Consider the following 22562-nt stretch of genomic DNA (forward strand, 5'->3'; position numbering starts at 1 on the left):
GGGAAAATGGGCAAAAGTCCTGATAGAGGAACTGTTGTTAAGTGAGATAGACTGCTTGAATTGATGTCATTTTTTCTCCATCCTCTATCTGTTAGCGGTACTGTCTGTTCTCTAGAGGCTAATACCTAATGTATATTTTTTGTCTGATTGTGCTCTCCATTTGCCACTTTACATCAAAATATTTAAACTACTTCAAAGACCTTTAATCAACCACTAATCACAAGCTCTCTTCTCATTAAAATTCATCTGTTACTGTGTCTAGGTTACCAATGTAGTATGTTGCGGTAATGTCATAATAGAAAAGTGATACTGGATAATGAGCAGGGTAAATTCTTGTGAACTATATACAACACTTGCAAATCTAGAATAAGTTCAACAGACATTTCAAATGTCGAGAAATAAACAGCCATCAAAGAGGGTCTAAAGAGCAAACCAAGATTCAACCTCTGACCGAGTTTGAGGATCTGTGCTAAGTTTCCCCAAGACTAGTGGCTCTATTTTATTCATTCTTTACATTAACCTTAAGTCATCTAGAAGAGATGTGAAAATGACATGCACCATTACCAACATGGAGGAAAGAATGAAGATCTGTGAAATGGTGGCTTGTACTTCAAGGCGCTATTAACTCAACCAAACTCTTCATTGTATGTACAGTACTAACTTCCACCGGAAGTTGTGGTATCTTGTTGGAAGCACTTTGAAGCTTGAATATGTGGCAATACATATTTGAACACACTCAAGATGCATCCTTTCTGGGCTGAGATTTAGTGAATATGAAAAATTTCCAGATAGAAATTTATTGGCAAATAATTGGAGTGACTCCAGATCCCTGCTTGGTTTTCTGTTGGTTGTAGTTGAATGGTCTATTCCAACACAAATACAGGCTATCTTATGCAGCTTAATGGTTGATAAAATGTAATCTTTCTACTGAAAAATCCAAAGGATTCTACCAATCAGACCATAGCAAAGCTCCATTTATGGCATATAGTTACTTTAAATCAAAACTGTTAGACATAAAGAATGAACCTTGTGTTAAATGTAATTGTGACTCAACTTATTTTGGAGCTACTGCATCTTTAAAATCCAAGCCCTTGCTGAAAGATGTATCAACTTTTATTATGTTGCAAATCTTGTGATGTTTCAGTCACAAAGACAATGTCCTACATTGTTTTGACTGAGTTTCTGTGTAATGAATTACACAGAGTTCACCTGCCTGCTGATTAAGCAAAGGACTCAAATAGTTTCTTTGTGTGCACTATACCTAGTAACAATTTCAACTACCAATAGGCATTTGGAAATCTGAGAAACTGATTGGATTTTAAATCAAAAAGGGAGGCAGGTTAAATTGCTACATGGATAGTTATCCTTGTTTAAGCAGTTCTGCCAACTGAGCCTTTTTAAAAAATAAAAAAAAATCTTTGCTAATGATAGTGGTATCAAGATTTCTAGTGCTGTCCATCCAGACACAGTAGTTTGTCATGTCAATAATCTAAGACTGCTTCATCAAATTTTAAATTTTTCTAGTAGTTATTCCTTTTGGAAACGGCCACTGGAAACAGCAGCCCCACATTTGCTCAGGTCGTGATCCCAGTGGCATTGACCCAGCCAGAGTGGAACGATCACTCAGTAACATGGAGCATCAAGGACCAGAATGTGTAACTCCGTTCAGAAATACTGCCTTCCCATTTCAGTATCTGAAATGCTGCACTAGATTTCATTCATCTATGTTACTGCTTTTCTGTGTCACATTTTTATCATCCTAATTAGTTTGGCTTAGGTAAAATAGTAAGCCTAAGTTTGACAATTTCTGTTGCATTTGCAGGCTTGGGCTGATATGTGGCACGAATGTTACTTGCCACTTAAGTGCCAGGCAATGACCATCTCCAACAGAGTGTCTAACCACCTCCCCTGACATTCAATGGCATACCATCGTTGAATCCCCCACCAATAGCATTACCATTGTCGAATCCCCCACCATCAACATCCTGAGCAATAAATGCTGGCCTTGCAGTGACGCCCACATCCCATGAATAAAAAAAAATGTAAAGATGGGAAGCACAGCACATCAACGGCGGCAAGTATTCCACCCTAACCAATTTATAATACAGGTCATTTTTATAAAATAAATATACATCAGTGATTACATGCCCTAAAGTTGACTCTAATTTACTTTGGGCTTATGTACATTGCTGCAAAGACAAATTAATAAATATAAATTGGATTCTTGAAGTTGGGGCTTATTACAGTGGTATAAGTCAAGCTTCAAGGATTACAAATATCATGCATATCTTATATTTAGAGGTCCGTCTCCCAATGCTCTACTGCTGCACTCCTGCTTAGTTAATGGGATTGTGCCAAAATTTCACAAATTTACAATGGGACTATTGTTATGAAAATATCTAATTTTTGCATTCTTATTATAAACATGTCTAACATTATCTTTGGGAGAATGTTGACCCATTGAGCTTGGGGGTGGTATCCTCTCGGTGATTCCTTTTTAGGGAATATATTTCTTTGCTGTAATTTAAAGTTGAATTCATAAATCTGTGTGAGATGATTTTGGATCTGAATTGGAACCAAGAAGGAAGGAAAGGGGAGAAGCAATACTACAACTTTCACGAATCAAATGCAAATATTAAGCTTGGCTGCTATTTTAATTATTGTATACCCATTGTGGGTTTTTTCTAAATTACTGTGTCAAATTTTTTGCAAGGAAAGGATACAACTTGAACAATAATCAGACAATAGATACAGCCATTTATTCTTTTTAATGTAAAGGGTTATTTTGTGACTGATCTTCGCAATGTACACAGGCATCCTTGAATAGTTGTCACATTGGAACCAAAATAAGTTTTACTTTTTGTGTTTCCCATAATTTATTAGTAAAGTCATTTTATTCTCTCTCATAATGACCCAAGCTGGATGAAGTATTGTTGCTAGTGCACCATATGTGCACAGAGATTATAAAAGGCTTAGCTTGTACCCAAAAGGATTTAGTTTAGGGGTAGAACCATCATATATGCAAATATTTCTCTTACTGATTTAATTTGCAGAATACCCATTTCAGCAAATTTTACAGGAGATAAGATAAAATAGGTGCTTTTAACCTGAATTTCTCATAGTTACAAGTAATTTTTCCACCCTTGTAGTCCTGGATCCAGGTCTTACCAAGAACTGGAATGACTCTCCCAGGTCTTGTTCCTGATTATACTAAAGCAGCCAAAACAAATATTTGAGGTACTGAATAAGCTGAGTTGTGAAGAAGTTGGATTTCCGTTGGGGTTCTCCCAATCAACGACCATAACTTTGGCAGAAGATCAATGGAAACCCTGGAGGAATTGCATTTTCTCTGGGGTTTCCACTGGATCTTCTGCTGAGGCTACAGTGGTCGATCAGGAAAACCAGAAGTGGCATTTGCTTTGTGGGGCCACCGTGCAACGGTTCAGTTTGGGGCCCCTACATTTTACCATACCATAATACTAAATACTACCTACTTAATCTGGTGAAAAATTGCACACGTATGATTGTAAAAAGGCTTTAAAGCAGCACTTTTTTTACAATTCATTTTATTGATGTACAGGAAACTCTCGATTTACCGGCACCTAAATAACCGGAAATCTCTGTTAACCGGCAAAATTCAGGAGTAGGTTCAGGTAAGTTTTACTTCATATTAGTGGCCGTTCCTGGATCTGTGGCCATGTAACCGGGGTTCCTGCACCTGTTGCTATGCAACAGGGACACTTGGTCTGTGGCCGGGGTTCCTGCACCTGTTGCCATGCAACAGGGACGCCTGGATCTGTGGCCGTGTATGGGGCTTTTGTACCTTTTACTATACCTCTCTGTAATCCGGACTTTTTGATAAACCGGCACCACGCTGGTCCCGTCGGTGCCGGATAAAAAAGAGTTTCCTGTATACCTTTTGAAACCTTTTATTAGGTAAGGGTTATCAAGGGATATGGATCTAAGGCGGGTATTTGGAGTTGAGGCACAGATCAGCCATGATCTAATTGAATGGCGGAACAGGGTCGAGGGGCTACTCCTGTTCCGATGAAACCACATCGTTTGTTTTAGCTTTGCTGAAAAATATATCGGTGTTAAAAATTGTAAATAAATCTTGTGCAACAAGTCATATTCTGTTAACATGAACATGCACTTTCTTATAATTATCACACTTCATTTATTGTGCTTCAGTGTTTTTCTGCCCACTTTTTCACAAATAAGGTTTTCTGAGCGTTGCACTCCTCTCTCATTCTATGTCTGTTATAGCTGCCCAGGGTACTAGTTTTTAAAATCCCGATCCATTGTATAATTTAATTGCCAATGTGGTGTTACATACGGAAAGATAGTTCAAGAGGTGACACTTGCAGCACTTTTAATTTTTCTCACAAATTAACATTTTGGCTGAGGAGATAGTGGTGGTACCAAAGGAGCTGCACAAATACTAAGCATCTTGTTTATATCCAGAGAGACTTGTGCGGACTTATTAGGCTCAGATTTTTCTGGTGTACCTAGAGACAAACTTGGTGAAGTTCGCAAAAGGGAATCCTCCTTGTTTCCATTACCTGTATATATAAAATGTAATATTATACAAATTAATGTTTGTTATCCAAGGAACTCTTATTCTTTGATGACTAATAGACTAGTTGTATGTATAAAAAAACAAATTGCAGATACTCGTGCTGGTTGGTTTCACTGAATGAGTGGCGTTATACTGTGTTCTATTTAGTGAGTCAGTTCCACACTATATAAATCGCTTAATTTGGCTGACACAAGTACTCAAACTCCTGACATTTGAATGCACAAAACTGTAGCGTACAACACGGAAAATGAGATGCATCAGAACAAATAAGGAATCTGGTAGAAATAACATCAGAAAATGCAGGAAAAATTCAGCAGGCCAGGCAGCATCCGTGGAGAGAGAAACAGAGTTAACGTTTCAGGTCAAAGAACTTTTGTCAGAACTGGAAAAAAGCAGGAAATGGAAAGCAAGTTTAGGGGCTGGGAAAAGGAGGGGATAAAGAACAAAAGGGAAGGTCAGTGATCGGATAGAAAGCAGGAGAGATTAAGAGACACTAAGAGATATTCAAGGCAAGAGGAGGTGGTAATGGGATGGGTTAAGGGACAAAGGATGGCTCTAGATGAAGTGTGAATTGCGCTGGCAGAATGAAGGACAGCTGCCATGTGGGAGGGAAGAAAAAAAGCCAAACAAAAAGTATGGATAAAAAAAGAAAATGTGTGTGTTCAGGGCTGAGGCCCAGAACTCTCGAGTCCAGAGGGCTGTAGAGTGCCTAATTGAAAGATGAGGTGCCGTTCCTCGAGCTTACGCTGAGCTTCCGTGGAACAGTGCAAGAGGCCGAGGACGGTGAAGTCTGAATGGGAATGGGGCGGTGAATTAAAGTGATAGGCCACCGGGAGCTCGGGGTCCTCCTTACGGACTGAACGGAAGTGTTCCGCAAAGCGGTCACCCAATCTGCGTTTGGTCTCCCCAATGTAGAGGAGACCACATCGTGAGCAGCGAATACAGTATACTAAATTGCAAGAAGTACAAGTAAATCGCTGTTTCACCTGCAAGGGCTGTTTGGGGCCCTGGACAGTGGGAAGGGGGGAGGTATAAAGGCATGTGTTGCATCTGGTAGTGCAGTTTTGAGCCTGAGGTCAGGTTAAATTGGCAAGTGGCCAAACAGCTAGGAACCTTTCTAATTTACATCATAAAACAGTAAATATACTAATATAGTAGTGAATATTTCTAATAATTCAAGACAAATGCTTCTTAAAATTGCAAGTTAAGTCAATTTCCTTTATTTGTAAAATTAAGTACTATTTTCAAAGGCCAACCATCTACCAGGAATTGGCAGTTACAGAATTCGAGAAAGTTTTGTACCTAACACTTGCAAAGCAGCAAGGCAGTATTCAAATATTTCACATTTCTTTGCTCTTTCCCCCACAAAAAGCAGAAATAAACCCAGTAAATTTTGTCTAGTTTGTCTCCTGTTTTTCATGCATGATCTTTACATGACCTGCAGTGCTTAAAACCAAACACAGAACGGGTTAGAGTGCTAACCCAATATTCTTTTATAATCTTAAAAATGCTTGCTTTCAGTTGTTAAAAACACTGCCGAGTAGCTCAGCCAATCTATAAAATGAAAATTTTAAGAGTTTACATACGTGCAGCATCAGACTGGAAATCAGCCTCCTACTTGGAGCTGGGACACCCTGAAGCAATCTAGGGGTGCATTCACATTATAACTGGTGCCAGGGCAAAGAGGGTTTGCAGTGAAGCATAGAAAAACTACCTCTGAAGTCAGTCCAGGCCTTGAAACCTGATTCACACTTTCAAGTTTGGCATCAGTGTAAAGCTGTTTTGGCTTTGCAACAATGCCATACTTGTGGAGTGTGAATGCACCACAAGAATAATGAAAACTATGTTTAGAATTGACTGGATCAAGACATTTCCAGGAAATTAAAAAGCCCAGTCCTCCTAGTAAGCTGAAGACACGCTGACTGCATGTGATCAAGTAAGCAAATCATGGTATCGGTAGACATGAGCTTGGAAAAAGCTAGTAATATGGACAGGACCACCATGCTAATGTGAAGTAAAATTGCGGAGATCTGTATTAGTAGTTGATTTACTCTTAGAAGAAAAAGTTGCATTGCTGGATATCTGAAAGTCCCCTCTGAGACTTGGGAGACCAACAGAAAGATTTAATGCAATTTGAAAGAACATGTCCACGAGGTCTAAGCTGCCAGCCAAGACCCTAATACATTACCTAAAGTATCTTTGGTATTATCACAATATTGAACTTAGCCGTGGGCCCAGAATGAGTTGAGGGCCTTCTGCTCTGTTGGGGACCACAGGGTAGCAGCAGAAAGTTTTCCTGACCACCCCCCACCATGCCAAAGTGCTAATGGGCCAGCAATTTCAGGTGGTACCAGAAATAGACTAGTTATGTAAATTGCCACTATCAGAGGTGTGAATGAAACAACTTTCACCGATTGAAGGAAATAGTGTTTTATTAGCAGCTTTGAAGAGTGGATTCTTGGACAGAAGCATTGGGAGTATCCATCAACTGGAGCCAACACAGGCTGTCTAAATCGAAATGGCATAGAACAAGAGCAGCTAAGCTTTTTGTTTTTGTGAACCATGTTGGTACATGGTATGGAGCCTCAGGGCCCATGTATAACGCTGTAGAAGTGTATAACATTTAAATCAATGTTCCTATTAATTAGTATATATCTTGAGTTGTTTATATACTAATAGATCTTGGTCTTTTGTTTTCAGATTTCTTACCAGTGAAAACATTAGCACTAAAAACAGCCCTTTCCTAATCTTCAGGCCCACAAAATTGAAACAGGACAAACTGAGAAACATAAGAGCCAGGACTTGGGGGCCACATATGGTCCATGGAAGAATGAACTGTCTGCATTGTGCGTCAGGATCCTCTAAGGCGTTTACAGCATATAGAGTTACAGTTCAATGTTTAATCTAAAACATATTTATACTTATTGTTGTCTTGCCCCACTAATGTTGGCAAACTTCTTTTTACTCTACTCCTGTCTCATCTCTGGTTCCTGCCATGACATCCACTAGCTCCCAGGGTGAAGCAGACAACCTGCTCCCATGTGCCTGCTAATGCCACTCTCCATCTGACACAAGTGGCTTGCCAGCTGATTCTTCTCTTTATCCAAGACCTGAAACACTTGGCTTCTGCCAAGTGCGCTCTCCCCAGACCAAGCAGTAACATTGACATCTGTGCCTTTGTCTCTCGGCTCAACTATCCCATCCTCCCAACTGATTAGATAAGCTTGGATGTGGATGGCAGAGAAAACAAGTTTTTTTTTAAAGTGAGGAAACTTTTTAAATCATCAAATGAAGTGAACTATGCATTTGCAAGGTGTGGATTACCTGCTATTTGATGGATCGGGACAGGTACTTTTGTTTTATTTTCACTAATATTTTCTTGTATGGTCTGTTCTTTCTTATCATTCTCAGCAGCAGTAAGTATGTTAAATTCTGGGTTATCAAAATTGATGTACTGGTACAACATTCTCCGTTGTTTCCCTGCAGACACTACAAAACAAAGAATAGTGCACAAGAAGCAAACCAAAAAACACAAAATAGAGTTTGAAATTAGCAAAATGAAGTTAAATATGATCTTAAGGGCTACCATCTTGTATCTTGGAACCACTTGGGCTAATAGAAACTTTGTTGTTGAATAACAACAGATATAATATGTCGATAGCTAAACCTTTATCATGTAAACTCAAACAAATGCTCTCAGATGAAGGTCAATGAATCATTAGCATAACCCACCTTCTGTAAAATTAAACCTCTGATCAGAATTATTTTGTTAATTCCACAGAGTTTGTAATACACTGTATGAATTCATAATATATACAGCACAAAAAGAAAGACTTGCATTTAGATAGCACCTTTCATGACCTCAGGACATCCCAAAGCGCCTTACATCCAATAAAGTACTTTTGAAGTGTAGTCACTGTTGTAATGTAGGAAACCCGGTAGACAATTTGCGCACAGCAAGGTCCCATGAACAGCAATGAGATAATGACCAGATTAATCTGTTTTTTTGGTGATGTTGGTTGAGGGATAAATGTTGGCCAGGTCACCAGGGGGAAAAGGACCATATGTAGATTTTTGTTTTAATAAGGAAGCATAAATATCTAGCACTGCTTATCTGACATCCAGGCTTGGATTAACTGCAATTTCCTCCAGTTAAATATTGGGTAGACTGAAGCTAGCGTCTGTGGCCCTTGCTATAAACTCCTTTACCTTGCCACCAATTCCACCTCTCTGGCCCTGGTCTCGGGCTGATCCAAATTGTTCACCACCTTGATATCCTATTTAACCCCAAGCTGAGCTTATAACCCAATAATCTCCACCACAAAGACCACCTACTTCCACCAGTGTAACTATGCCCACTTCCACCCTACTTCAGTCATCTGCTGCTGAAACTCTCATCCACGCCTTTGTCAGTTCTGGACTCGACTATTCCAATGCTCTCTGGCCATCCTCCCATCTTCCATGCTCCATAAACTTCAACTCATCCAAAATTGTGTTGCACATATCCTAACATTAAGTCCATGCTCACCTATCACTCATGCCCTCACTGACCTACATTGGCTCCCGGTTCCCTTATGCCTCCAATTTGCAATTCTCATCCTCGTGTTTAAATCCCTCATGGCCTTGCCCCTTTGTAACCTCTTCCACCCCTACAAACCACCCCCACCTCTCTAAATCGCTTCTCCTCCAACTCTGGCCTCTTGTGCATTCCTCTCCGCCCCCAGCTCCCTGCACCCCAACATTGGCAGCCAAACCTACAATTGTCTAAACCCCACACCCTGGAATCCCCTCCACCATTTTTGTCTGATTACTACTCTGAAATGCCTTGGGACATTTTTCTGTGTTAAAGGTGCTATATAAATGCATTGTTGTAAAGCCTGTCTCCCCTTCACTTCTCGATTGAAAAATCTCCAGATGCACTGAATCTTAAGCAATATTTTGCAACTTGTGTAATTAAAAAGAAATATTTATTTCAATGCTTCACACTTTGAGATTTCACATCTTTAATTTTTACTTTTCTGTAAAATTTAAATAATTCAAAAATGTTCTCTTTTCTGTCAGCCTATTATTGACACAACTAACCACGGTAAACCTGACAGTGGCATCACACTTGGGGTTCCCCAGGTCAGGTACAGCATGACCAGAGACACAATAAATATGCCACCAATGTATCATAAACCAACTTCTGAAGATGTGTCCACTTCCCACATCAGCCATCTTTTTTTGCCCTCTTCGTGAGATTGCTAATTTAGTGTTAATTTGTGCTGAACTGTGCAGAGTTTTGTGTTGTTGACCTGTGCTCAGTAGGGATTGGGAGCAATGCCCAAGCTCATATCACTTGGGATGCTTACACTGGCAGAAAAAGAAGATTTCATCCCATCACTCTGGATTGGATTCCAACCAGAAATGAAGCGAGTGTGTGTTAATTGCATTGATCTGTCTTCCAAATATTTGGTTTGCGAATAGATCCATGTTGGTAAATTACTACTGCTTTCTTGAACAAAAAAAAGCTTGTTTAGAGATTTTAAAAAGCTCACAGTACAATAGGTCTGAATAGGAATGCATAATGTTTGTTTATTTGTCTTACATATTTTGCTGTTATTTTCTAGAGTTATGGTCGAGGTTTTTGGAGAAATTGCTGTATTATTTAGCACTGCCATCCCATCATTGCGTCGCTTTTTCTTAAGGGCTCTCTTCTGTTGTAAAGCAACTGCTGAAAGATCTGTTTTACTGCCATCACTCTCAATGTCTTTGTATGAGTGTTCTTTTGTGAAGTCTGGGTGTTGAAAAATGTGCACCTCTGCGCTGGCCCTAGAGGTGCAGGGAAAAAAACAGTTTATCAACCAAGTTATTAAATTGAAGATATCTGATGGCAACTCATTGAATATGGAATCCATGCCATGAGTGAGGGTAACAAGTAACTCAAGTGCTATGAGCAAGTGAGTTATGCAAGTCCCACGCACACATGCAATAAGTTTCACATTCTATGAGTATTGTTTATAACAAAAGAGTGGTATAAAATGAGAAAAAATTGCTACTATATTAGTCTAGGTTGTTGTAAATGCAGAATGGGCTGTTACACCCCTCATTGTTTTATGTCAAGTCCATTTAATCTCTTTCCAGAAATGTTATCACGTAGCTGGAAAATCCAATTAGGTGGGAATAAAGTAACAATTCATGTATAGGAACAGCTCCAACAATCATACTTTAATAAACTCCTATGGAAGGTGTTCAAATTCACAGCTCTCTAATTTTTATTTGGTGCTCTAAATATTAATCAAAATATTGGAACATGTTAGCAATGCTGGCATACAACCTTAATGGTAACCATTGGGTCAGCAATGCACTCTGCACGATTATTTTGTAGGCTGCTGAGTTAAACATTTACAGTGAATCACAAAGTTAGAAACCTAGACAAATTATATATTCTGGGGTCTTGGGAAATTAGTCCTAAAACATATACTGGAATAAATAATGCAAATTAGGCTTCTGAATATCAAAAATATATTAAATGATCCATAGACCCACATGATTGGTAGAAAAAGCTTACTTCCCTTTGCCTTTTGGCGACGCATAGTCACCAGTAATAGTTGCATTTGTGAGATTCAAATCTCATTAATATTTTTGACATTTGAGATGAAACAAATAATTTAGAGCTAAAACTGACCATCGGAAAATAAATTACTTAATTAAAATTGTTTTAGAAAAAGCATGTAGCAGAAAAATGTAATATAGTTACTAAATTACAGTATAAAGGTATGCATAAATGATGTTCCTATAGCTATTGATAGCATAGCTGATGTGCTGGGTAACAATGTGACTGCCTGTGAAATCTGTGGACCACACACGACAGCAAAAGGTGGGATTTTGATCAATGTTAAATATCCTTGGTTACTAGGTAACTTGATCAATTTCAGCTAAGACACCAGGATGGTTCAGGACCCATTCTTTACAATTGGCACCAACTCTTGTCTCAGCAGGAGGCATGATTCTAGCGGTGGTAGTATAAACTGCTCCACCTAGCTGCCTGGCTGAGAATTTCATCCCAACTGAGGCTAGTGAATAACAGTACCAGGCAATCCTGGGATGAAACCATGATGACGGCATGGAGGGGAACCCAGATTACCAGGGGGTTGTGATTCCCCAGTGTAAACAATTTATTTTCTTTGACGACATTTGCCTTTTTTTTGGAGAAGTTAGAAAACGCCCTTTTTGTTTCAATAAAAGCAAAATACTGTACTGCAGATGCTGGAAATCTGGAATAAAAACAGAAAATGCAGTAAACACTCAGCAGATCAGGCATCATTGGTGGAGAGAGAAACAAAGTTAACGTTTCAAGTTGATAACCTTTCATCAGAACTTTTTGGTTCAATGTTATTTTCTCTCCACTACCCTGCTATTTCTTCTCATCTCTCAGCCATACAACTTCTGTGGTACAGAAGATAGGGACGCAAGATGATCCCAGGGCTCTGCTCCTGCTACTCTGAGCTGGTCAGTAGGAGTTATGCGAGAACAGCCCAATGATCTCTCTCTCTCTCTTGATTTCCCCCCCCCCGGCCCTCCTTCCCACCACTGTCAGGAAATGCTTTCCCTCTGCTGCTTCCCAGTCCAATGTGTCTAGGACCAGGAAGTCAGTGGTGTGGCAATTGTGGCATTACACCAATGTTGGTAGTGCAGTCTGCCGCACTACGGCCCACAATTCTGTTTGTAGGTAAGAATTTTGCTCATTTCTAAAGTGTACATTTAGTTTTGTGAATGAATTCCTTGTAATTATTAGATGCTTTTAAAAAAATATATATATAGATCTTATTTTAACTTTTTGTGGCAAGTTTAATGTGGAATAACTATTTTTGGCACTTCAATCCAAATGAGTTTGACACTGTGTTGTCTAACAAATTAAATTTTATTTGGCAATGTGAATCCCTGGTTGGGGTTTGTTTATCTTACTCTACTTTTAGATTTATCTACACTGCACATTATTGTATTGCTGAGTGCGCAGGAGGTCCGGCACACTTTTCCCAATGTCACTATGACTAGCTACCAGTAGATACAGAAGAACAACAGAAAGTGATTCCACTTTACTCTTTGTAGGAAAGTATAAAATTATTGTGTGGAGATGCCGGAGTTGGACTGGGGTGGACAAATGTAAGAAGCCACACAACACCAGGTTATAGTCCAACAGCTTTATTTGAAATCACAAGCTTTCGGAGCGCTGCTCCTTCTTCAGGTGAAGTGGAGAAAAGCATAAAGAGACAGCTTATATAGTCAGAGAATCATGTCAGATGTTTACAGGTAACCTTTCCGCTACATGTAACCCCACCTGATGCAGGGTCATCCAGACTCGAGTCGACATTGGCTTGTTCTCTCTACACAGATGCGGCCGGACCTGCTGTGATTTCCAGCCAAAAAAAATGTTTTTTGTCTTTTTTTGTTTTTCATACAGACCCCAGCATCTGCAATATTTGACCCCTTGTGACCCCACCTCATTGTTCTTTGATGTAATGTTTCCCTGACTGACCTGTTTGGGCACCATTCACACCTTTGACTGCTGTGATTCTCTCTCTGCCGAGGTGTGATAAATGGCAGTTGGAAAGGTTACCTGTAAACATCTGACATGATTCTCTGACTATATAAGCTGTGTCTTTATGCTTTTCTCCACTTCACCTGAAGAAGGAGCAGCGCTCCGAAAGCTTGTGATTTCAAATAAAGCTGTTGGACTATAACCTGGTGTTGTGTGACTTCTTACATTTATAAAATTATTGGTCAACGTCTCCTGATATTTTAATGTTTTTCCCCCAATTTCTCCTCTCATTGCCCACAGAGTGGATTCTTGGCTGGGTAAGTTCCATGAGCACCAGCAATCATCTGGAAACTCCCCAGGCAGTCATTCTCCATGTGTGAGTCAAGGCAGTTTTGGCTGGTTTTTCAACTATAGTGGATATCCCGCGGAGTCTGATCATATCTTCACTAGATATTCACACATATGTACTTTCTAGCAGGGGGTTGCTGGATAGTAATCTGGAGCAGACACACCAGTTGATTTCTTTTCCTTGAATCTGGAAATTTTTGATTTTATGACCTAGTGTGCTGCCTTTACCCATCAAGCCATGGCTGAAGTAAATTCCTCCTGATTTTGAGGCCATGACTGCCAACTTGCCATACTAGAAGCATAGGCACAAAGTTGTGTGCAATTAATCCGTTGCATGACCCATTTATTCGTCAACAAGCTGCACCAGCACACCACTTGTACTACTGATACTTTGTCATGTATGAATTTTTTTAATGCATTTTTATAATAAGCTTTACTATATGGCTTAGAGAAAACATTTTGTTAGCAGTTATTATAGTAACATTATTTTATGAACATGTATTGCAGTTTATGGAATCTTGTATCCATTCCAGGAAAATGGTCCAGGTCTGGAAACTAATAGAAATTGTATAGTGTAAAGTAATTTTTGTAATACAATTTTTTAACATTTTACATTTGAGCATTTTCTTTAGGTTTAACTGATAAATGTTGAGAATTATGACAGCAGAAGGCAAACATAAACCATACTGCATCTGATCAACTGTGTGCAGAAATTGAGTACAAAACAAATAATGTAGATAAAGTATATTGCAAGTTATAAGTGTTTTGTGTGCATACTGTGCTCTTTTTCCTCTTAAAGTGTAACCATAATGCAGTTAGGAACAAATATCTCACTGGACCCCTTCATTGGAAGATAGCCAGGAAAGTGTGCTGCAGCAAAGACTGCAGCTGGGGAAATGTCAAAGTTAATTAGATTTAAATATATGTATATTGCATATAATATTTATAATATGCTAGCACAGTTGTAGCTCTTGCTTCAAATGCCACACAGTTCTACAATGTAAAAGAGACTGGAGAATACACCATAATAACCTCCAAAAGCACTAATAGTTTTATAATGTAATTACTCGCGTGAAGCCATTTCTGATGGTGGCCATATGATCTGTTTTTAATATTTCTTTCCTTTTGGGATTTATTTATTATCTTGGAAATGAATGTAACTACTGTATTAATACAGCAATTTTGATAAATATTTTAATAACAATACCATTTCCTTGACACAAATATAATCTCTAGCTTTTTCATTTCTCTACAGCCTTGCCTCTCCCTATCTCTCTAACCTCCTCCAACTTCACAAACCCCTCTCTCCCAGTCTCCGTTCCTCTGACTTCAGCCTCTTGTGCATCTCCTCTCCCACCGTTTACCCCACCATTGGTGGCCAGCCTTCAGCTGCTGTGGTCCTGCTCTCTGGAATTCCATCCTTGAAAGCCTTTTGACACCCTTTCCTCCTTTTAAGACCATTCTTAAGACTCATTGACCAAGCTTTTGGTTACCTCTCCTAATCTTCTCCTTTAGTTTGGCATCTGTATTCCTCATGTCTCTGTGAAGCTCTTGGGACTTTTTCTGTTAAAGGTGCTAAAATGAAAGTTGCTGTTTAGAGCTATAGTCTGGAAATTACTGTTAATTTAAACACTTATTGCATTCATATGACTTTATTTTGCTATTTTAGTGGAGCCATTAACTCATTTAGAATGAATGGGCTAATGCCTGTGTTAAAATAGTGGACAGAGGAAAGTTATATGTGCATGTTAAATATTCCTCTGCTAATATCGTTCATAATTTCCAGGCTTAAATATTAGCACTTTCTACATTCGATTAAGAATAGAATCCAATATTTAGTTTATTAAGATCACTGCATGGAGATGTTTTCGGCACTGCTGCAAGTGTGTTTAATGGCACATTCTTATTTCAAATCAGTAAATACAAAGGGTCCCAGAGCATTGTTAAAATCAGGCCCTATACAGCCGTTGCTATGGGAAAATCATATTCGAAGGACTGGTTACAACTGAGCATGTTCAGTTGAGCTGATTAATTAAATTGAGAAATTTAATTTAATTTTTATAAAATTCAATATAATAAATTTTGTTGCTGCTGTTGCAAATGTTATATGGTAGAAAATTTGTATATGAAAGTTACAATGGAAATTAAGTACTTTTGCCATAAAGATGCTATGAAAAGACTGAGGGCTAGAAATTCACTATAGTATAGGAATGGGCGGTATCACTAGAAAAGTTTGAGAATTAGTGCTAGGTGCACGCAAAATTCATTCTCACTGCTCAAAGAAATGATTGGAGCGCTAATTCAAGTCTTAAAGGCCTAGCTCACTGGCGTTACACTTAAAGGGTGGACCAATATCGGGTGCAGTCTAATCGCAAGTCATCACTGCCACAGGCTTTTCCCAGTACTTAAAGGGGAGGTTAATTGATACTGCAGCAGCTCATTTTCAACATTGCTGGCTGTGCAGCTGCCTCAGCAAGGAGAAGCACAACAAGAAGGAGCTGGAGGATTGAAGCAGGTGTGCTCATGGCAGATTCTCCTCAGTTGGGTGGTCAGGGCGATTGAATGCTTCATACCACCATCTGTACCACAAGCTTCACACACTGCCCAAAGCACCAGACCTCCAGCAGTCACCCACCAACAATTTCTACCTACCAACACTCTCTCACCCACATCTCGCACCTTGCACACAATGACAGCCGTTCAACTATGGCAGGCACAAGGGTCATTAGAATGAATTATATGTTTATGCATAAATTTATTAATAGAGTTTGCAATTTTTTGTGGTCTCTTTCATTTCACCTTTGTGCCCAGGAGGACGCTGTGATATGACATGACACAGGGAGGATGGTAAGATGGGGATGTGGTGAGCAAAAGGGGTCTGGGGTTTAAGACATCCTGGTGTCAGGCTGGAGGTATGTTTGGAGGAGGCGGCAGAGTTCTGTGACCACCACCTTGGTGATGCGGAGCCATCTAATACACTGCTCATCGCTTAATTGAAGGTAGAAGTGCTGTCGGAATACCCTCTGAGAGTAAGACCTCCTGTGTGAGCCCTGATGTCCCTCCTCATTCCTCTGTGCACATATTCCCATATTTCTCATTGCCTATACTCCCTACAGCCCCCATTACTATTTCCAAGTGTAACAGATTGAATCTTTGAACAATAAATGTAGCTACTTTGTAGTTGCCAGAAGACTGCGGATACAAAGGAAGCTTGAAATTACTCAGGAACTATTGGAGTGGGTGAAACTGACAACAAACCACTGACAGCTGGGAGTGATTAATGCTGATGCCTTTAAATAACATATCTCCGGAGCCGACTTCCTGGAGCTGTACGCCAGCTCTCCCTGCCGCTGTCTGGTTGAGGTGCTAAGGTAAGTGGCGACAATGAATTTTCCAGATTGGGCAGCCGACACTCACTGATGTCACGATCTGCCTGCCGTTGAAGTCCCTGGCGGTACCTCGTACCAGCGGTGCAACCGGGGGGGGCCTCGATTTGCCCCAGCGCTACTGTATCAGCACCCCATTACCGCCATCTGCTGGCACTAAGATACCAAATTTTTCCACCAGTGTGTCTATTTGTACAATATTTGCATTGATTACTCAGTCCTTGCTATGCAAACATTACTTTCATTATTTTTGATAAATGATGCTGTTTGTCCCTGTCAATGACATACTTTGCCATCTTCTTTTTAAATCCATAGGTGCACAGTAAGCTGTGAAGCATAGACATACTCTGATAGTTCTTTAGCTCAGGCAGCAGCTCCCCATACAGTTTAATTTCTTCTTCATAAACTTTTGCATTCACAAGAACTGCTTTTCCTTTCTCATCCCACTGAAACAGAATGATAATAGCATACATTTTGTGGTGTTAAAACAAAGTCACAGTACAATGTCACTGCAAAAACATTCAAAATGCAAAGCAATATAATACATTACTTATCTTTTAAATAAGTGTATATCCAATATTTGAAATATATCCTTACTCAACCTCAATATGCAAAAATAATTCTTGTCTTTGTTTTTACAAAACTGCCATTTCTTTTTTAAAAAATCTACAGGGAATTGATTGCCTGTCTCTATGCTAATCCTACCAACAAAGAGAGCTGTGACATATTTTCCACCCCCTTATTCCCCGATAATACATTATACAGGACAGGGCAGTCATAATAAGACCACTATGCCACTTCTATACTGATTTCATTTCAGTTCAGATTCTGGGAGACCATCAATCGTGAGCTGGCTGCCTGAATTCCCACCACTAAATCTGGCTCTCCAATTCTAGCAGCAGGATTATAGTCCCAATTTCTATTTATTCCTGTAGGATACTGGTCTTTCAGCTCTAGAGTATAGGTCTGAATCCAGCCCATATTTTGGGGACAAAAGTCTTTCTCTGTGTTAGCTGAAAGAGCCCCAAGTAAAATGAATCTGGACGGTCCCAACCTAGTTCCTAACTGGTAGAACTCTGCAGGGTGACCTTTCAGACGGGAGGCATACGTTATACATGCCTAACCTCGCCATCTTGTTCCCCATGGCAACGGGCCCTTCGCTGTGCCACAGTCCAGGACACAAGTGGCGGGCATCTATGTTTAAGTACGCAAACGCCTTTCTGCATTATATTTCACCTGTCGACGTTAGCCGTTTGCTTTATATTTGGCGTTTTAATTATGGCCATTTTGGTTTCATTCACAAACTGTTAGATTGTCTACTCTCGTTTCCCCACTTACAATCAACTGTGTACCATTATAACCAGGTAGTTTTTGCAATGAAACGGCAAAAAAGAACAGACTGCACCGAGAACTACCTGAACATCAAAAGGCGAAACTGTCAACCGTTCCGAGTCCGGGAGACAACCACAACGTCTGTACTGGAAGTCTAGGACAGGAAGTGCCTCACTTGACGAGCCGCCTCTGAATTGAGTACGAATTGGCAACCTCCCTTAGAAAAGCCACACGGTGGCTTGTGTGGAAAGTGGATTAAAGAGGAGGAAATGTCACACTGATCCAGTACTGGACATGCTTCTGGAGATGGGAGTTAAAGGACACTTGTTGCAGGGCACAGGTTTTGCACCTAGTTTGTGCTATACCTGATCTACCACTGCTTGATACTGACCTTAAGTGCCAAATGTCAGCAGCACAGACATCGCTTACATTTTAAAAATTTGTTTATGGGATGTGGGCCTTGCTGGCAAGGCCAGCATTTATTGCCCATCCCTAATTGCCCTTGAGAAGGTGGTGAGCCACCTTCCTGAACCACTGCAGTCCATGTGGTGAAGGTACTCCCACAGTGCTGTTAGGTAGGGAGTTCCAGGATTTTGACCCAGCAATGATGAAGGATTGGCGATATACTTCTAAGTCAGGTTGGTGTGGAACTTGGAGATGGTGGTGTTCCCATGTGCCTGCTGCCCTTGTCTTTCTAGGTGGAAGAGGTCGTGGGTTTGGGAGGTACTGCTGAAGAAGCCTTGGCGAATTGCTGCAGTGCATCTTGTAGATGGTACACACTGCAGCTACGGTATGCCGGTGGTGGAGGGAGTGAATGTTTAAGGTGATGGATGGGGTGCCAATCAAGCAGGCTGCTTTGTCCTGGATGGTGTCGAGCTTCTTGAGTGTTGTTGGAGCTGCACTCATCCAGGCAAGTGGAGAGTATTCCATTACACTCCTTACTTGTGCCATGTAGATGGTGGAAAGACTTTGCTTTAGATATATAGATAAGCCTAAATTGTGAAGTCTAATACTTTCAATAATAAATCTTATTTTCATTCTAGAAGTTATGGTAAACACATGATTTTCATTTGGCTTATTTCAACATAAACTATAATGTGAAGAAATGTTACATACGTTTTAAAAATCTTGATTTAATTTGGGAACATTGCATTCATGGTTTTTATACAATGCTAAATCAAGATTAGTGTCACGTGTGCACATCTCCTGTGATTGTCACATGTGTCATACACAAAGTTTCACCAAGACGGTGGCTTTTGGGGTGCATGGGGTTGCTGCAAGATTATCCTGGAATCTCCAGAAATTAAAGACTAATTTCCCAGGCACTGCTGCAAGCAACCAGGGAGAAACATCATGGGGAATTCTCAAAATTAATACTGAGTGATGAATCAATTTCTTTTATCATTTTGTTAATTTCATACATTCTGGGAGAATATATAGTCCAGTCGGTATTTGAAATGTCAAGGTGACCAGGCGCTTGCTCTCAACCATCTTATTGGTGTGCTGGTGCTGCGACAAAAGTCAGTGCTGTCTCACTGCGTCAAGTGATGAAACCTCTCGAAACATCCAACCAGTTAGTAACCCTAGATATGCATCTAGGCAAAACTGGCAGTATAATTCATGAGAATATTGGCTTACTAAAGCCCTGAGGTATAACTGATTATGCAGGAAGCTGTCTCACACCAGTATCAAGCTGCAAATTTAGCATTGGTGCGAAACAATTCTAGCTCTGCATCAATGCTAAACCGACAGTGTAAATCCAGAGTCAGGACCCAACTGGCCTCTGGAGCAAAGTCGAGTGAAACTCCCAGGAGAGAATAGTCTCTCACCGCTTTGGTTTGAGACTGTGTCGAGTGTAAAGCCAATGTGGTTTCAAAGCTAATATAATAGCAAAATACTGCGGATGCTGGAAATCTGAAATAACAACAGAAAATGCTGGAAATACTCAGCAGGCCAGTCAGCATCCGTGGAGAGAGAAACGGAGTTAACGTTTCAGGTCTGGGACCCTTCATCAGAACTGGAAAAAGCTGGAGATGTAACAGATATTAAGCAGGTGCAGAGATGGGAGGGGGGAGGAAGTTAGGAGGGGAGGAAGGAATTGAAAGAACATTCTGTACTTTTGTAAGAGGCAGGAAAGATAAAATGTTGCAAATGGGAGTGGCAAAAATCATACTGCATGAAAAATGGGGGCAGGGATAATTATCTGAAATTGTTGAACTCCATGTTGAGTCCGGCAGGCTGTAAAGTGCCTAATCAAAAGATGAGGTGCTGTTCCTCGAGCTTACGTTGAGCTTCATTGGAACAATGTAATAGGCCGAGGACAGAGAGATAAGAGCGGGAGTGAAGCGGTGAATTAAAGTGACAGGAAGCTCAAGGTCACCCGTATGGACTGAACGGAGGTGTTCCGCAAAGCGTTCGCCCAATCTGCGTTTGGTCTCCCCAATGTAGAGGAGACTGCATCGTGAGCAGCGAATACAGTATATTAAATTGCAAGATGTACAAGTAAATCGCTGTTTCACCTGGAAGGGGTGTTTGGGGCCCTGGACAGTGGGAAGGGAGGAGGTAAAAGGGCATGTGTTGCATCACCTGCGCTTGCACGGGAAGATGCCAGGTGAAGGAGAAGGGCTGTTGGGGGTGATTGAGGAGTGGACCAGGGTGTCGTGGAGGGAGCGGTCCCTTCGGAATGATGAAAGGGGAGGTGAGGGGAAGATGTGTTTGGTGGTGGGATCACGTTGGAGGTGGTGGAAATGGCGGAGGATGATCCGTTGAATGTGGAGGCTCTCACCCCTTCCCCTCCCTCTCAGAACCACGATAGGGTTCCCCTTGTCCTCACCTTTCACCCCACCAAACTGTCCTGTGTAAAGAAGTGAAAGCGGGGCGATGACAGTTATTTCTAACGCGTGGTGCTTGGGGTTGTCCCGTTTCTGAGGCTTGAGGGGCGCAGTGGGCCCGGTTGCTATGGTGATGCGTGGGGTCGTTACTCACGCTGAAAGCTCGCACCTCCCGCTTTTCCATCAGCGCCCACAACTTGGCAAAGAACCGCGGCACTTTGCGCGGGCCAGATTCAGATTTACTTTCGGTCGATGACATGTTTTCTATAATAGTTATTAAATAATAATAGGTGGGGGGGTTAGTGAAGTGTCGCCGTTTGGTATCGGCTCCGTTCCAGAAACGAGCGGCGCCCCCCCCCCCCCCCCCAAGGTTCTGGAGTGCAGGGCGCCAGCTGTCACTCTGACTCCAGGGAATAATATTAATGCAGGCAAATACTGCACAACTACTGCTTTTCATTTTCAGCCGAATATTGTTTTTAATTTAAGTCATATATTCAGGTTTATTTTCATTGTTGCGGCCTTAAGTGGAACGGTAGCATAGTGGTTATGGTACCAGTACTCCAGAATGCCTGTACTAATGATCTGGAGATGTGAGTTGAAATACCCACCATGGCAGCTGAGGAAATTTAAATTCAGTTAAAATAAATCTGGAATAAAAAAACTAGTATCAGTAATGGGTGACCATGAAACTACCAGATTGCTGTAAAAACCCATCTGGTTCACTGATGTCCTTTAGGGAAGGAAATCTGCTGTCCTTATCTGGTCTGGCCCAGACGTGACAGCAATGTGGTTGACTCTTAATGTCCTAGAGAGCCACTCCGTTGTCAAGAAGGCGGCTCACCACCACCTTCTCGAGGGATGGGCAACAAATGCAGCCCTTGCCAGTGATGTCCACATCCTCGTAGAATTAATTTTAAAAAGTGCTCCACGTTTTACCTTTCATACACTCAATTCTCACTCGTTTCCAACAATGATCAGTTTTTTTCAAATTGTTCAAAAGACTTTCAATTTGAAAGGTTTTGCAATTATGTGCCATTTGTTTTTCTATTTAAAAAGTCTCTCACTTTCAATGGTATGAGCTTGTTGCACTGCTAATGCTTTATACAGTGAGACCTTCCTTACTTGTTAAATAAACAGAGGGTCTGGTCTCCATATTACAAAAAGGATATCGAGGCACTTGAGAAGGTGCAAAAGAGATTTACAAGGATAATACCAGAATTAAGAAGTTATACCTATCAGGAAACTCTGAACAGGCTGGGGCACCTTTCTCTAGAAAATAGAACACTGAGGGGTGACCTAATAGAGGTCTTTAAAATTCTAAAGGGGTTTGATTGGGGAGACATAGAGAAAATGTTTCCGCTTGTGGGGAGACCAAAATTAGGGGTCATAAATAATGTTCCCCCTAATTTTAATTTGGGTGTGCAACCCCTTTAAGGGGCTGCGCTAGAGTATGAAAAGGAAGGGTCCTTTAGATACCCAGATTGGTTTTTCACTTTGTATTAAAGGAGAATGTGCACTTAAAATTGAGTTTTGTTATTCATGGAGATTATAGTCATATAGGAAAA

The 22562-nt window shown here is 40.7% G+C and overlaps 1 protein-coding gene across 1 annotated transcript; it reads right to left on the reverse strand.

Annotated features, from left to right (window-relative positions):
- Positions 1–4355: 4355 nt before the first annotated feature.
- LOC147116419 (uncharacterized protein C16orf86-like) lies at positions 4356–21348 on the reverse strand. The gene is made up of 5 exons (XM_085991321.1): positions 21152–21348; positions 17123–17280; positions 10167–10390; positions 7904–8068; positions 4356–4562 (listed from the first exon to the last, which is right to left on the reverse strand). Exons 1-5 carry the CDS (start codon positions 21254–21256, stop codon positions 4390–4392), a joined length of 825 nt encoding a protein of 274 aa, XP_085847447.1. The 5' UTR covers positions 21257–21348; the 3' UTR covers positions 4356–4389.
- Positions 21349–22562: the final 1214 nt, after the last annotated feature.

Source organism: Somniosus microcephalus, chromosome 6 (assembly GCF_052327205.1).
Source record: "Somniosus microcephalus isolate GS21.2 chromosome 6, FLI_Smic_1.0, whole genome shotgun sequence".
In the NCBI taxonomy this organism is placed as follows: domain Eukaryota; kingdom Metazoa; phylum Chordata; class Chondrichthyes; order Squaliformes; family Somniosidae; genus Somniosus; species Somniosus microcephalus.

Bases quoted from the DNA above. Each gene is read 5' to 3' on its own strand.
- LOC147116419 (XM_085991321.1), bottom strand. From the start codon at position 21,256: ATGTCATCGACCGAAAGTAAATCTGAATCTGGCCCGCGCAAAGTGCCG. The intron at 8,069-10,166 runs GTAAGACAAATA...TTTGTTTTGTAG, and splicing joins AGAAAATAACAGCAAAATAT to TGTCTGCAGGGAAACAACGG. The intron at 4,563-7,903 runs GTAATCCACACC...TTATATATACAG, and splicing joins CCCGATCCATCAAATAGCAG to GTAATGGAAACAAGGAGGAT.